The sequence below is a fragment of the Diutina rugosa genome, assembly GCF_008704595.1.
Source record: "Diutina rugosa strain CBS 613 chromosome Unknown scaffold53_size124246, whole genome shotgun sequence".
Taxonomy (NCBI): domain Eukaryota; kingdom Fungi; phylum Ascomycota; class Pichiomycetes; order Serinales; family Debaryomycetaceae; genus Diutina; species Diutina rugosa.
The window spans coordinates 65875-80062 of record NW_022995189.1 but is presented as its reverse complement, the minus strand read 5'-3'; the positions used below and the strand labels follow the sequence as shown (position 1 = coordinate 80062).

Genomic DNA, 14188 nt, shown 5'->3' with positions numbered 1-14188 from the left:
CCGGTACTCGACGGCCTGAGCTGATGCCGGTTCGCTCCGAATCCGACCCCGCCTCACCATGGTAGCAGAAATCCAATAAATGCATCGCCGAGAGTCGAAAACGACGCACGCAAATGACTTCACGCGACTGCAGGCACGTGACGAACCCGGTGCATCCGTAATTTTTTATAAACAACCTTGCTTGAATATCATGCTGATGCCTGGACAGAGGTTCATTTACAGTCAATTGCTTTCCCAGAGGTGATATGTCTACAGTGGTATTGAAAACATTACGTAACTGAGAGTTAAAATCACTAATTATTCACTTGGCACCTCACTGGAGGCCCCTACCTTTTGCACGTGGCGATCATCAATTGTGCTGATAAGCCTCATATTCGTCATCATCAACGGTGCTTGAAATATTTGATGCTTCTGAATCCGTCGCCGTCAACCTCGTCGCTGCCATACTCGTCGCTGTCATACTCGTTGCTGTCATACTCGTCGTCAAAAAACTTGATGTCAACGCTTTCGTGGCCAGAGTCGTCGTGGTGGACGTCGTCGTGGCCAGCGTCTTCGTGACCATCATCGGCGCTAATTTCGCGGTCGGCTAACTCTTCGTTGTCGACCGTGGATGCTGAAGAGTTTGCCTCCAGTATCCCCGAATCGCCGTGGCCACAATAGTAAAAATTTAAACTTATCGGCCCATAAAAGAAGAATGGTCGATCTTTAACAAGAGCAAGAATCTCGCTGATGTGGGGCTGCCCAGCGAGACGTTGGTGGCTAGCAACAGGTCGGGCGTGTGGGACGGACGCAGCAGCCCTTGGCATTCTGGATGACACACGCAGATTCTTGTTTTGAGGCTTCTTGTTCGAGGCAAAGTTGGTCGGGTGGCGTCTTTTACGAGGCTGATATTGTGGGCCACATAAGATGGGTTCGTTGCGAAGAAGTTCCGGGATTCCAGTCAGCGGCAGAGCTTCCATTGATGGCGACGGCGGAGGAGGGGTGTCATTGTGGTGTTCAACGACGTGAGCACCAGGAGCTGATGCCAGCTTTTGCGACAAGCGATTCGCCTGGGTCTTAGCCAGCTTACCCTGCAGGTTTGGCGGGAACCGCTGTTGGGGCGGGGTCAACGGTTGGCCATGGGGCGATTGGTCAGGCAGTTGTGTACCAGAATCATCATCGTCGTCGTCGGACGATTGCTCACGCGGTGCCAGCGAGGACGACTCGTCAGAGAAGATTTCGTTTTGTGGTGTCTGCTGCAGCGAAGAAGCAGCTAATATCGCCTTCTTGACGTCCTCGTCGAAATTTTTACCGTATAAGTCCAACGCTTCCAAGAGCCTGATAACGCCCAATTTCTCGGCGTTGAGCAAAACAGACTTAATCTGGGTGATAGTGCCGTGCCTTGTCAAATCAAGTTTGCCCAACAATACAATCGGCAAGACCTCCCTCATAATATACACGATTTCTGTCGTCTGCATCTCGTTCATAATCGCCCTTTTAACATAGAAGTGGACATGGTTGGAAGTGATATCCAAGAGGCGCACGATTGCCTCCGTCAACAGTTTTCTATTGTTATGGTTCTGCTTAAAGAGCACGGCCGGAAATCTCACTAACAACATTGTGGTGCTAGGCACGTAGTCGGCATTGTAAAACCGCGGGTGTTTGGTGGCCTCCAACCAAAATTGAAGCACAGCTTCGACGTTGTCGTATTCAAGATTCTTTTGCAATTCCAGACTTGCGTGTTCAATGATGATCTCCATGGACCCATCACCAAGCATTGTGTTTTTTAGCGTCTCCTGGGCCCATTGCTGGTAGATAGGTATCTTCTCCGCAAGCGTCCCGTCGAAGTTGGAAAGTAATTCGTCATATTGCTGCGGCGTGAGTATGCTGCGGCTCAATCTGTTGGACTTGAGGGCATTGGGGGTCGCTGGCACTTTTGCGGTATTGGGGAAGTCAATCTCCTCCTCGTCGGTGTTGTTGACGATGTACTTAACGTCGTCACTAGTGGTACCATTGTCGTCACTGCCAGATTCACCGCCAGCTGCAACACTAGTTGCAACACCAGCTGCACCACCAGCTGCACCACCAGATTCAACACCAACCTTAACACCAGCTTCACCGCCGTCATCGGCGACAGTCGTCATTTCGGGAATTATTGAAGTTGTCAGTGGTAGATTTTTGATATGAATACTCGTGCGCGCAGTTAATATGGTGGGTGCCACAGTTTCCCTGAACTGCCTCACCCCCCCCTTAAAACTACATTAATAATCACCGATTGAGGAAGGAAAAGACGGGTCATGCAAATTTGATACGACTTGGGTGAAGCCTGGTGGTAAGCTGGACACGTTCCGCGGTGCTGCCTTTGGAGGGATTTTGGTGCTGCTTGTATTCAATACTAATTTGTTTTCAAAATTCATGTTCCTCAGTATGTTGTGGATTTTGTTGTTGTTGATGATGTCCGGGTGGTATGACCTGTGCTGCACCCCATCAAACACCACCCCCTATCTGAGACGCACACACGACACTCTACGAGTTTCCTTAAGTAGAAATGAAGAATATACGGAAAAAATCTCGAACTAAATTCCAAATACTTTTCACAGATATCCGAAAGTATTTGTTATTTTCTTACTTATCTGGAAAGACAATTTCAAATTTGTCATCAGTACCTCTATTTTTTTTTTGGTGCGTATGGCTCGCTTACTACCACTGCTCTGCAACTGCGAATTTGCAGCCAAAAAAAAAAAAGGCCCGCACCCCACCACACCGGCGTTATGATTCGGTATTGTTGATAGACAACCAAAACCGTGGCTATCTCAGTTGAAGTCCACTTATACCTAGAGGTTTCTCGGTGATTAATTCAACACTTTCTCTGAATATATTGTGATCATACAATAAATACCCGTCATATTTCGATTCTTCGCGGCGTTAAGACTCAATGTAATTTTCAATTTCATCTGTAGTCTCATTGATATCGTTATTGTCGTCCTGAATAGATTAAAATCGTCTTGTGCAACGGACATAGCACCGACGCTGTCAATATTATTATTCGAGAGGCATGGAAAGCTCGGCACTCCTATAATACTGGCAATAATAACCTTTCTCGGATCTAGACTACAAGCATCGATATTCGCCTCAAAGGTCTTTTCATCACCAATCGCAACGATTCCTTGAAAGGGAATTGTTTTCAAATCAACCGGTGAAAATTACGCAGTGCGCTGAACTGGCATTCGATTTTCACCGGAGTTGCTACCAACATGGTCGTGACAACCAACGGGGGTTCACCACAGCCCCCATGACCTAGTAGCAAGTGGAATCATAGCTACCAACAGTCTCGTTGATTCCCGCCTCTTCGTTGCTGGTATTGTCGACAACCGACCATAAGGGCGACCATGACATCGTCAGCGCAAACAAATACCTGTGGTTGATCATATGTCCATTTAGTACTGTCAAAATCTAACTAGTAGCCACGTAAATGATGCCTTGTTGCTTCAAGTTTATAAACACCAACTGCGGTAACAGATCAACAATCAAAAGAGTTAACCTTTCGAAGTCTCACAAAGCCAGCGAAGCATTGGCAGCAGTAAACTTTCCACGTTGATAATCCACGTCGCCAGTCATCTCAATAGAGATTTCGAAAGGATCGATTAGTTCTGTTTCAGGAGCAGCTTCGATGAGAGCATAGAAGGTAGAACTCCCAAGAATGGAGAAGCCGTGGTTCAATGAACTGGAGTCAAATAACTAAGTTATTCAGTTTATATTTTGAGGAACTGTTGGATGGCAAGACTCGATTATTGACTTTATGCCACGTTTGTCCCATTAGGGGTTTACCCAAGAATAAAGATGAGAAAAATTCTTGATGAATTGCACTGACTCCAATGATATCCCCAGGTCTGTCAACTTTCCGTCGATTAGGAATACGTGACTCCATATTGTCGTCTAAACAGTTGCCTCTCTGAAATTACGTGCACTCTAGAAAAGAAAGTGAAATATTATGGACACATAGTAAAAAGTTCATAGAGAATACGAGACTTAGCATATTTGATAAATGAATTTGTATGAAATTCTTGTGTAATGCACTTGTGCATCTGAATGTCGGCCTACCACTCTTTGTTCGATTTTATTCCAACGGCAGAGGGGTTGTAAGTGACTCCAGGATATCCCGGGGATTTGAAGATTTGATAGCACACCCCTTGAAAACACTGACGCCATAGTAATGCTCTCTGAAAACTACTTTTTTGTCCTTTGGTTAAATTAGCGATTATATGCCAATAACCTTTGCTTCTTGAACATGACCACGGAAAAGTGTTCCCATTTATCCAAATGAGAGCGCTACACCCTCATTTTGGTTCGAAAATTGACAGGTGATGCCAGCATCGTGTAAGTTGTATTCGAGTACGATTCGTCATCAATTATCTAGGTATAAGTACCACGCGGCGTCGTTCACGTTTGCACCCATGAACATTGTCCCTAAGCGATATATGCAAATACGTTGTTGTCTATAGCGAATGCTCTCTCCTGATGACGTCGACATATTCGTTGGACTAGAAAATAACACAACCCCGGCATATCCATCGGACTCAAGATCAAATCGTTGATGTCCAATAATAGGCGTTGGCGATCTTGCCATGCATAAAGATAAACGGTGACTCCTTGACATGATTCGGTATCAGAGGTAGCATCACGCAGTGTATGTTAAACAATACGAAGTAAGGAAAATCAAGGAATCAAAAGTTTGTCGTAACGCGATTACATATGTCAAGGCTTCTTCAAACGTCGTTTGTCGGATGTGAAATTGTTGCCGTCTTTAAGCATTTCCTCGCCTCAATTGAACGCATCTCATTTTGTGCGCGATTTAAAACAAATTTAATTGGTTGGTACACTGAAAAATAGCTCTGCGAGTAGTAGCGAATCTCTGAGAAAGACAATGGTGTCTCCGCTAATGAGCGATCGAGAAAATCAATCTGTTTTTTTATTTTATTTAATAGTGAACAGACGGTATGCATCAATTTCTGTAGAAATTCTAATATCACTAGTCGATTTATCGATGTTGCTTTGATTATTTCGCTATCGCGCTATAAATACTGCATTTGATAAATTTATATGCAGTCAAATATACAATGAGTCTTGCGGCACAATTTGTAAATAAACAAAGAACTAATCTGAATTATTTGTATGCTGAAGATGTTACTCTCTAGCAACTAGACGATGCTCAAAGCATTGGTTTTTAAACCTAGTTCTGGAGCTATGGTACTGGTATCATACTCTGTTGGTTTTGTGTAATGTTCCGCGGGTCGCAGATCACTAGCAACTCCCCTTTTCAACCACGCTACTTTGAAGTTTCTGACAGATAGCAGTACAATGCCTCCAGCAATCAATTCCTCTGGTAACAGAGTTCACAAACGAAGAAGACCTCTCAATAGTGGCGGGACCGCAACCACTAAGCCTCAGGGACGCGATAATGCAGGGGAGGTTGACCCCCCACGCATTATGCCGCCGACGCCGTTTGAAAGAGTTTCGAAAAGAAAACACCCAAATTCCACATCGCCAATCAAAAAGAATACATCTGTTGGTGGAAATGGGGATGTGAGCAAAACCACAAACAACCTGAAGCTCAACCATCGTCATGAAGGGTTGAATTCATCACATGGACTGAAGGCAAACTCACTGTTGAATGCCACACACGTTACACAGCCGGTAAAACGACGGTCAACGCCGAGACTGCAATTATCAACCGAGGAAATCGTTGAAAGGGAATTGAAAAAACGACCTTTGAGAATAAAAACGGTGCTTCGGACTAATCTCACTAACAATTATCTCATCAAAACGTTCCCTGATTTACCATTGTCGAAGGTGGTGGACTACATCAAACGGCACCACCCTAATTGTGAGTTTACCCCTGGTGAGAAAGAATTACTCGAAAAATTCTTTGAGCGGGACGAATTGAATGGTCCTATGGGAGAAGAAGTTTTTGGCCACTTCCCTATACGAAGCAAGAAATACATCTGTAACATGTACGGGAGGCTCCAATATTGCAATATGGAACGGTTCTTACATTCTCGCTTACAAATTGTGTCGCTGGCACTGAAAGTGCCTAGAAAATCGCAACCCATAAGAGAACCTTTCACCGACGCCTATGATCCCAAAAATATCATGAGTGATACGAGAGTCCCCCTTCACGGCCGCCAGTTTTACTTGCCGGAACTCTATACCAACCAAAATCTTCCCGCCAATCCCAGATACCCAGAACCAGATAGCGGTTTCGATTCAAGGTGTCCCGTTGGAACCGATGTCCCCAACATTGACGATCTGGCTGTGAAGACCTGCAAAAACTCCCCAAAGTGGTTCACCTTACTATCGGAAAATTTTTCGCGTTCTTTCGGTGAAAGCAGTATGAAATATTCCCCAGTGATTATGTTGCGATTTTATTTTTTCCCTGGTCATTGTGCAAGTTATACAATTTGCAACCCGCGTGGCGGATATTTTGACCCAATCATTCGGATTGGAAAATTTTGGCAAGTCTGTTACTCATTATATTTCTCTTACCTGGCTCGTCTTCAAAGTATAATTTTCCAGCTTCAAGAAGACTTAATTGCCGCATGGAACAATGACGACGCTTCTGAAATCCTTTTTCTTGTTGATAAGTGGAACCTTCTCATGTTGTTCCTCAGTCCTAACCGACAAGCTGTGGAAAATATCGTGAATAATAACGAGATCGATATAAACCAAACGTGGCGCATGCAGCTTTCAGAAAATGGGGTCAAGCTAAAATCAGTAACACTCCAGGATTTAGCCTTAGGCATCTGGGTTGACGAAATCATGGAAAAATCAATTCCTCATACATTATTTCCGAAGAGTGAACAGGTTCGATCTCCGCAGTTTCTGCTTCCACCTAATTTTTATGTTCGCTCGAGACAACGTATTCGGGAACAAAAAACATTACTGAGACTCGCTGTGCACTTGATACTTGATAACGCATACGCTCGAATTGTATCTCCTGAAAATTCTACCCTTCGGAAATACACAACTGGCACCCCTGAAGTGTTTGGCGAGCTATTATTCCCATTCGTCTCCGAAATTTTTACTATTCTTCAAATAAAACCCGACCAATTGTTTTACGACCTAGGAATGGCTCTTGGTTTGATTTGCCATCAATTGTGGCTTGAATTCGGAGTAAAGTCGGGTGGGTGTGAAATAAGAAAAGATCTTCTGCCTATAACTATGGCTTTAGATAGGTGGTTGACCAACCACCTTTTGATGCTTGGTATCCAGCCACAGCAAATAAACTTTGAACTTGGGAAGCTGTTTGTGGGCAATCAAAAAGTGGAGAATGAACTTAAGCACTGCAGTGTGGTTCTTGTACCCAACAAATTGTTTGACCTGAAAACTAACGATGGTGTGAAGGACTTGTTGAATTGTTTGCGAGACGGGTCCAAAGTCATCTCCTTATGCGATATATACAGAGATGAAGATTTGAAAGAATTGACATTCAACAGAATCACCGTGCGAAAAGAACTAAGCCAACCGGTACTGGTATCGTGGTCTGGCCTGCGACAAGATTATTACATTATGACGGTTCATCGAGAAAATTGAAGACAGTGCCACACACATTAACTTCGAGACTAGGAACTAATAGTTGCAGGAGTGGTTACTGGCATCTTCTCACATCTATACCTTTTTAAAATACTCACATATCTATCAGATGAAATTTGATTATACAAATCAGTTTCAGCACCCATCGAAAGGGTGGCTTTGCGTGAGGTTCATGTTGTGTGTATGAATATAAGTCCCTGCAATTTGCTCAATGTTTACATCTAATGACAAAAGTGACGAAGGCATTCTTCGCAAATGGCAAAATGAAGGTACATTTCAGTGGCTACAACGTAGAGTTTCGAGTTTATATAATGATCATAGGTAAGCATATTCTGGACAGGGACCGTTATTGTCCTGACATTCAAAGCAACTCATGAATTATGGTACCATGTATAGTAAAGCGTACAAAGTAGACCTAATTTGTTTCACTAAAGCTGCCTGATAATTTTATTCGATTGCCAAAATCAAGCGAGTACCGATCTACGATTGTATACCGAGTTCGATTCCATGAAAGCCCAACTGAAGGTTTTTCATTAATTGCTTTGCCCCTAAAGTGATGTCTCGCATCGATATCTATTCAATATTCACTGAACTTCTACATCTAAATTGAGAAGCCGAGCACGAGGTTGAAAACATGATGAATCTCTGGTTGTTTGCTATTTCAATGACTCTACAGCGGTTGGCTTTAATGATAAGAAACGCCCCCTAGTCAATTCCTATGTGTTGGGATTTAGGTCCCTGACCTGTCTCCAGTTGAGACGTGTTGCTGTTAACTGAGTCAGTCATTGTTGTCTTATCTACACAATACGGTCGACTATAACCAAGCTTCCAGGAATAGGGGTAAAGAGAAAGCTAGTTAAAGTGTCGAGTTGATTGGATGTAGTAAGAGATGTGTTCTTTTCTATAAACCGCGCGACGTTCATATAGCTCGTCGCGCTCTTGTGCAGTCTAGCCTCTCACTTGACCGGACGGCACACCGAAATGGATGTGATTACCTAAACAACTGGTGGATCACATCAGCGGTCCGCCAACACTATGTTAATAATCCTTTGCTTCACTAATCTGGTACAATCGTCAATCTAAAGTAATTTCCATTAAACTATGGCAGCTGACAATATGATTCAACAATTTCAGGACATTTTTCATTGTTAACAATTTTCCAACAGCCAGACAACTAACATCAAGTAAAAATCAATGTCAATCTTTCAACCCAAAGGGACAGTGATGTAGACGGCTACATGATATGGGAGCGTTAAGGTCATACTCAACGTAAAAGTATCTTCAATCACATCAAAAGCAGCAGTAGCGATAAACTTCTGAATCAGTCTTACTAAGGCAAATCGATACAAGTGGGGCAAAAGCATGAGTTTGAAATAGTTGCAACCTCCGTACAATATGGCGAGAAAACTGCCCCACTTTGTGAATCTCAAAGGCTTAAGATTAGCGGTGATGCTGAATAAGAAAATTAAAGTACGGTTGTAATCCTACAAGTGCAAGACCTTTCTGGAATTCTAAAATTAAGGATCATTAACTTTGAAGAAGATGTTACTTTCAAATCAATCATTTTATAGTATTGATCAACTAAAGTCTTTACGTGATAGCCCCAAACCAAAAGAAAATGAATATATCTTTCAACATCAAGAGCGAATCACTCACTTGTTGTAGTGCAAAATAATGTCGAACCATTGGCGCTTACGCACTTCATCTGGAGGTAAAACGACATTACCGTAGGTGAGGGGCGAGAAGAAGTAGAAGCACCAAATAACGGGGATGATAAGAAGGGCCAGCACCAAAAGGTTCTTCTTCCGGCGCAAACCCATATGGGTGCCTCTAAGCGTCAGGTTGTTGCTTGTAAGGAACTCCACTAAACCACCCGCGAACATTGCAGCAATGACATGAGCGGGAAGATAATGGTGCAAAAACTTTTGCCGGTGCATCAAGAAGAACGGGAAGTAATGGCAGCCCCAAGCAATGAACAAAAAGCCAAGTGTATGGTAAAGACGCAGTCTTGCTTGATTAGTGAGGATGAAGACATGGCGACGACGAGTAACCAAGTCAGCAAACACAAGTCCCACAAACACCGCCAATAATGCCGTTTGTACCCAGAAACCGATAATGTTACCGACGAAGAAGATTTGGCGCTTGTTTTCGTTGTCATTCCAGAACAGCACCCCCGATAAGGCAAGGGGCCATGCGTCTGGTTGCGAGGCGTACGGGTGTTCACTGCTCAATTGATTGTTGTGGCGGAACATAAGCCCCTGCAATTCCCACCATTTTTTCAAAAATGGGATGTGCTTAACTGGACGAGGCTCATGAACGTTACGAGGGTCGTCTTCACTCATGCCGACAATTTCGTCAATCGTCCACAAGTTGTTGCTCTCAGCCACCTTTTTGTTGCCCGAAACTTCCTGATGGCCAAACCCCCACTCTTGAGGAAGTACCTCGTCATCGTGAGTCCACATCGCCACCACGGTGGCCACGTGCATCACTTTGATTTGCAGGGTTTTAGTCTTGATTTGTTTCCTCGCTTTGTGGTCCTTCCCACCAAAACGGAAACGGAATAAGGTGTCGTTGTAAAGGCGACCACCGACAGCGACGTCGTCGTTGAAACCAACAGTAAACTCCTCATTGGTCAGCAAAAGCGGCAGAGCCACGTCGTGGGTTAACATGTAGCCACCAGTACCCACATGGCGCAAACGGAATTGGTCTTGGGTGAACACCCCGTCGCCCTCTTTGTCACCTTGAGGAGCTTCCACGATCCAAAGGTTATTTTCATCGTCAGCGGCGTCACCGGTGAAATGCTGACCGGGCTTAACAGCGGTGACTTGCTGGGTGTGTGAGGACACCCGACCGTCTTCGTACCGTAAAGGGTACACGAAGTCATGGGAGTGCAAAAACGCTCCCGTGTCCTGGTGCTTAATGGTAATGGTATCACCGTATTGGAGCAGCTTGGCAATGACGTCCAACTCCGATTCTTCAAGCGTCTCCTTAAATTCCAGCAGCATGAAGTTATTACCAGGACCCAGTTTGGTGAGAATGGCAAAGTGGAGGTAAAACCAGAACAAGTAGAGACAGAAGGGGACAATGATCAATGCCCACGCGCGGGCGGCAAAATGATAAGTGAACTGAACCATGGAGAGGCCACGGTCAGCATCTAAGAGAATCCAAAGTTCGTAGGCAATGCCGACGCCAATCGCCGCGTAGGTAAACACCCCCACGTACTTGGTGGAGATGACCAACAGAAGCGAGATGCCGGTGGCGTAAAGCCAGAACCACCACTTCACCAGCCACGGCTGAGTGCGCACCTTAGAGTAATTGGCGTAACAATACATCGTCAACGTCACTGCCAAGATAAGGGTGGCATCCAACAAAATGAGTCTCAGATCGTTGATTTGGGCGTTGTCAAATGCCACAAGCACCAGCGAGAACAATGCTGCCAGTACCGAGAACCCCAACGTCTTCATCGTCAAAAATAACACCGGCACCACTAGCGTACCCTGCACTGCCAGTAACAGCCGTAACCACGCGTAGGGGACGTCGTGTTTGAGGTAGTCGTCGTTGATATTGTCGAACTTAAAGTGGCCATCGTACCCGGCAAGCCACCCCCAGGCGGCGATAAGTAATTTGGCCATGGGCGGGTGCAAGTCAAAGAAGTAGGTCCGTTCAAGGTAGTACAGGGCAAATTTGCCAAAGTGGACTTCGTCAAACACCACTCTTGATGGGAACTCGAGGTTGGAGAACCGAAGGTAGGCGGCGATCAACGTGATGATCATCATCGCCCCGTAGTACTTGTACTCCGGGTCTTTGGGCTCGTAAGTGAGAGTAAGCTTCTCAGCGGTGGCATCTTCACTCTCCGGTTCCCGTATGGTAGCGGCGGCCAGGGGGCCCGGTTTGCGGGAACGCAATTGGGACATGATGGATGTGACGTGGAGACACACGCGGTTATGGGTAACGTGTCCCTGGCTGCGCGGGGGCAGAGCTCATAATTATGACAACAAATAACGAAAAGCACCGGAAGCGAACTCCAGAGCATGGCCATGAAGTCAATGGATGTAGTGTGAGGATTCGATGAAGGGACCAACTGGTAGGCTCAACTAAAGGCAGGTGGTCAATTTACGCAATGCTGAGATGAGAAGCAAGCACTCAGATTTGGAATTTCGTTATTTATGATGGCAACGATGGCTGGAGTTTGCGCGGTCACATGACTGCGAATTCCAAATCCCTCATGGTCCCTTACAGAGGCGGTAAATATAACCCCGATGAAAATTCTCGATTACTTCTCGACAAACCGGCTATGAATTACTGGTCCCATTTCGTCACCCGGCTCGAAAATAGCGATGATGACTTTTTAAGCGTACATATACACCTGGTTCACTTTTTCATTGTTACATAATCTTTAGTAACACAGCCGGCAAACGCGACGCCGCACTCAGGCCAAAGGCTATTTCTTAACCCGCCGACAAATCCTCACCCGCTCCACCACCAAATACCCGTACAACCATGGATCTAGCTGATCTTGGGGACAAACTACGAGACAGCGAGTACCGTGATGGCCCCGAGGTGCGTGAACAGTGGGACCGTATCGTGTTCCTGGTGGTGCAAGGCCTTGACAACGAACCCAACGAGGCGCTCCGGTGTCTTATAAACCTTACCGCCGACTCTAATACCAACCGCCAGCAGTTGGTAGCCACCCCCGAGGTGTGGAGAGGCGTCAACCGGGTGTTTGCCGAAGTACCAGAGCGCGCCACCCTCCTTTTGCTCCAGTTCATCTACGCCGACGAAGCCCACAAACTCGCGTGGTTGGGGCGGATATACCCCCAGGTTCCGTCGGTACTGGCTTATATCCTTAAAGCAGACTGTACTCAACAGCTTGAGGCCCGCGCCGGACTTGTGGAGTGGGTCAAAGAGGTCCAGGCCACAGAGAACCACGTTCCGGAATCTCAGATCCCGGCTTGGGTGTCACTTATCCCTCAGGCGATTGCCACCAACAATGATGAACTTATGGCCAATTTAGCGGATATCGTGCTTCGCGCCACCACGATCGATGATTGCAAAACCGTGCATGGGCTGAACCCGGGGGTTATCACTCAAATTGAGGCCATCCCCACCCTGAGTAGCAACTACGCTGTAATTGCCCGGAAGCTCTTTGCCATCCTGGGTCATTTGACGCTGATGCCGCTGTACCCGGTGCATGAGGAACTCGACCTTGCAATTGCCGGGGTGCAATCTTTACACAACCCTTATTCTCAGGCAGCGTGGGCGATCACTTTGGGGAACTACATCACGCTGAAGCAGCGGGCAGAGGAAGTATGGCGACATATCGACAATCCTCGCCAATTCATCGCTCGTTATTTTGATCTTGCCATGAACGACGTTGTTCAGCTTCAGGCAGTACACATGATGACTAATCTCATAACGCTGGAGTATGTTGACGAAGTGGTGACTAACCACGGCGAAACGCTTGAGCGATGGTGCCAAATTTCTCGCACAAACGCCCAATTGTATCCGGAAATCAGTGGGTTGGTGAATAAATTGTTACGAAAGCTTATCCGTGTGGGAAATGCGGACACCACGGCAAAGCTAATCAAGCTCGTCGAAGACAAACACACGAAATTGACGTTGCTCGAACAGCTGGTGCATAATGATGGCAAGCTAGACCCCCAATTGCTCAATCTGTGTTTCTCCTGGGATGAAGGTGAAATGCCACTTGAAATTGTCCTCGAACAGATAAAACTTTCCGGGATGGTGGTGCACAAAGTGGTCACTCAAAATATCCCAATTTCCAACGAATTTTATGCCGGTCTTAAGAATTTTCTTGCCAAATTGGCAGAGCTTCTTCCTTCTGCTCGTGAAGAACCTCTGTTTAAGATTCTCAGCAATAACTCACGGTTTGTGGCGGCATTACTGTCGTCCTTGCCTCAAGCTGACACTGAAATTAAGGCATTATGTGCACAAATCCTACAAAACGAGTAGTAGTATATAGGGAATATCATTATGATACCACAAGTTACAACGCCTTTGAGGTTACAGTAATAAGCTTAACAAGTTCTAATTGCGGCAGTAGGCAATGGATGTAAAACATATCATCACTAGAATTGGTTGTATTCATTGTTCGAGACTCGTCAAAGTCATTCTCTTCCTCTTAACAATAAATCGATGGTATCAAAATTTGAGCCTGGGGTTGGATATAGAGACTCAACTCGATAAAGGGAAACCGAGTCTCAACTACGAATTACTTATGCTATAAGTTTGATGAAGTTTTAGAATTGTAACAAACAACTATAAGAACGACAAAACAGATTGAACATCAACACGAAATTGAAATAGTGATAACAAAGTTGCTTCGAAGTTTCTCATTCATCATCTACGTTTGATGTTCAACTATAAAACTCATTTAGACACCTTCCAGCTACTGATCTACTTGTTGAAACTAACAGTCAAAGTTTGTGGTATGAGAACAATCTTATTTCACTAAAAATGAAATAGTCAATGTCCCTCAATAGCGATGCGCTTACTCTAGTAGCTTCAAAGCCATAATCAGAATTCACGTCTATTGACTTTTTACTCATAACGCTTTGCGATATAATTCCTTTCGTGTAGATGTTCTCTTTCAATGTCA

General features: G+C 45.2%; 4 protein-coding genes across 4 annotated transcripts; 2 read left to right on the top strand and 2 right to left on the bottom strand. All coding sequences in view use genetic code 12, as the record gives it.

Moving 5' to 3' along the window:
- Window positions 1-383: 383 nt before the first annotated feature.
- On the bottom strand, window positions 384-2123 carry DIURU_004630 (proline-rich domain-containing protein; the record flags this gene model as incomplete). The annotated part of the gene is made up of 1 exon (XM_034157525.1): window positions 384-2123. One exon carries the CDS (start codon window positions 2121-2123, stop codon window positions 384-386), a length of 1740 nt encoding a protein of 579 aa, XP_034010594.1.
- Window positions 2124-5337: 3214 nt separating this feature from the next.
- Window positions 5338-7569, top strand: DIURU_004629 (uncharacterized protein; the record flags this gene model as incomplete). The annotated part of the gene is made up of 1 exon (XM_034157523.1): window positions 5338-7569. One exon carries the CDS (start codon window positions 5338-5340, stop codon window positions 7567-7569), a length of 2232 nt encoding a protein of 743 aa, XP_034010593.1.
- A 1652-nt stretch (window positions 7570-9221) lies between these two features.
- On the bottom strand, window positions 9222-11483 carry PMT4 (dolichyl-phosphate-mannose-protein mannosyltransferase; the record flags this gene model as incomplete). The annotated part of the gene is made up of 1 exon (XM_034157522.1): window positions 9222-11483. The coding sequence occupies one exon, from the start codon at window positions 11481-11483 to the stop codon at window positions 9222-9224; it is 2262 nt and encodes a 753-aa protein (XP_034010592.1).
- A 586-nt stretch (window positions 11484-12069) lies between these two features.
- DIURU_004627 (uncharacterized protein) lies at window positions 12070-13542 on the top strand (the record flags this gene model as incomplete). The annotated part of the gene is made up of 1 exon (XM_034157521.1): window positions 12070-13542. One exon carries the CDS (start codon window positions 12070-12072, stop codon window positions 13540-13542), a length of 1473 nt encoding a protein of 490 aa, XP_034010591.1.
- Between the last annotated feature and the right edge of the window lie 646 nt (window positions 13543-14188).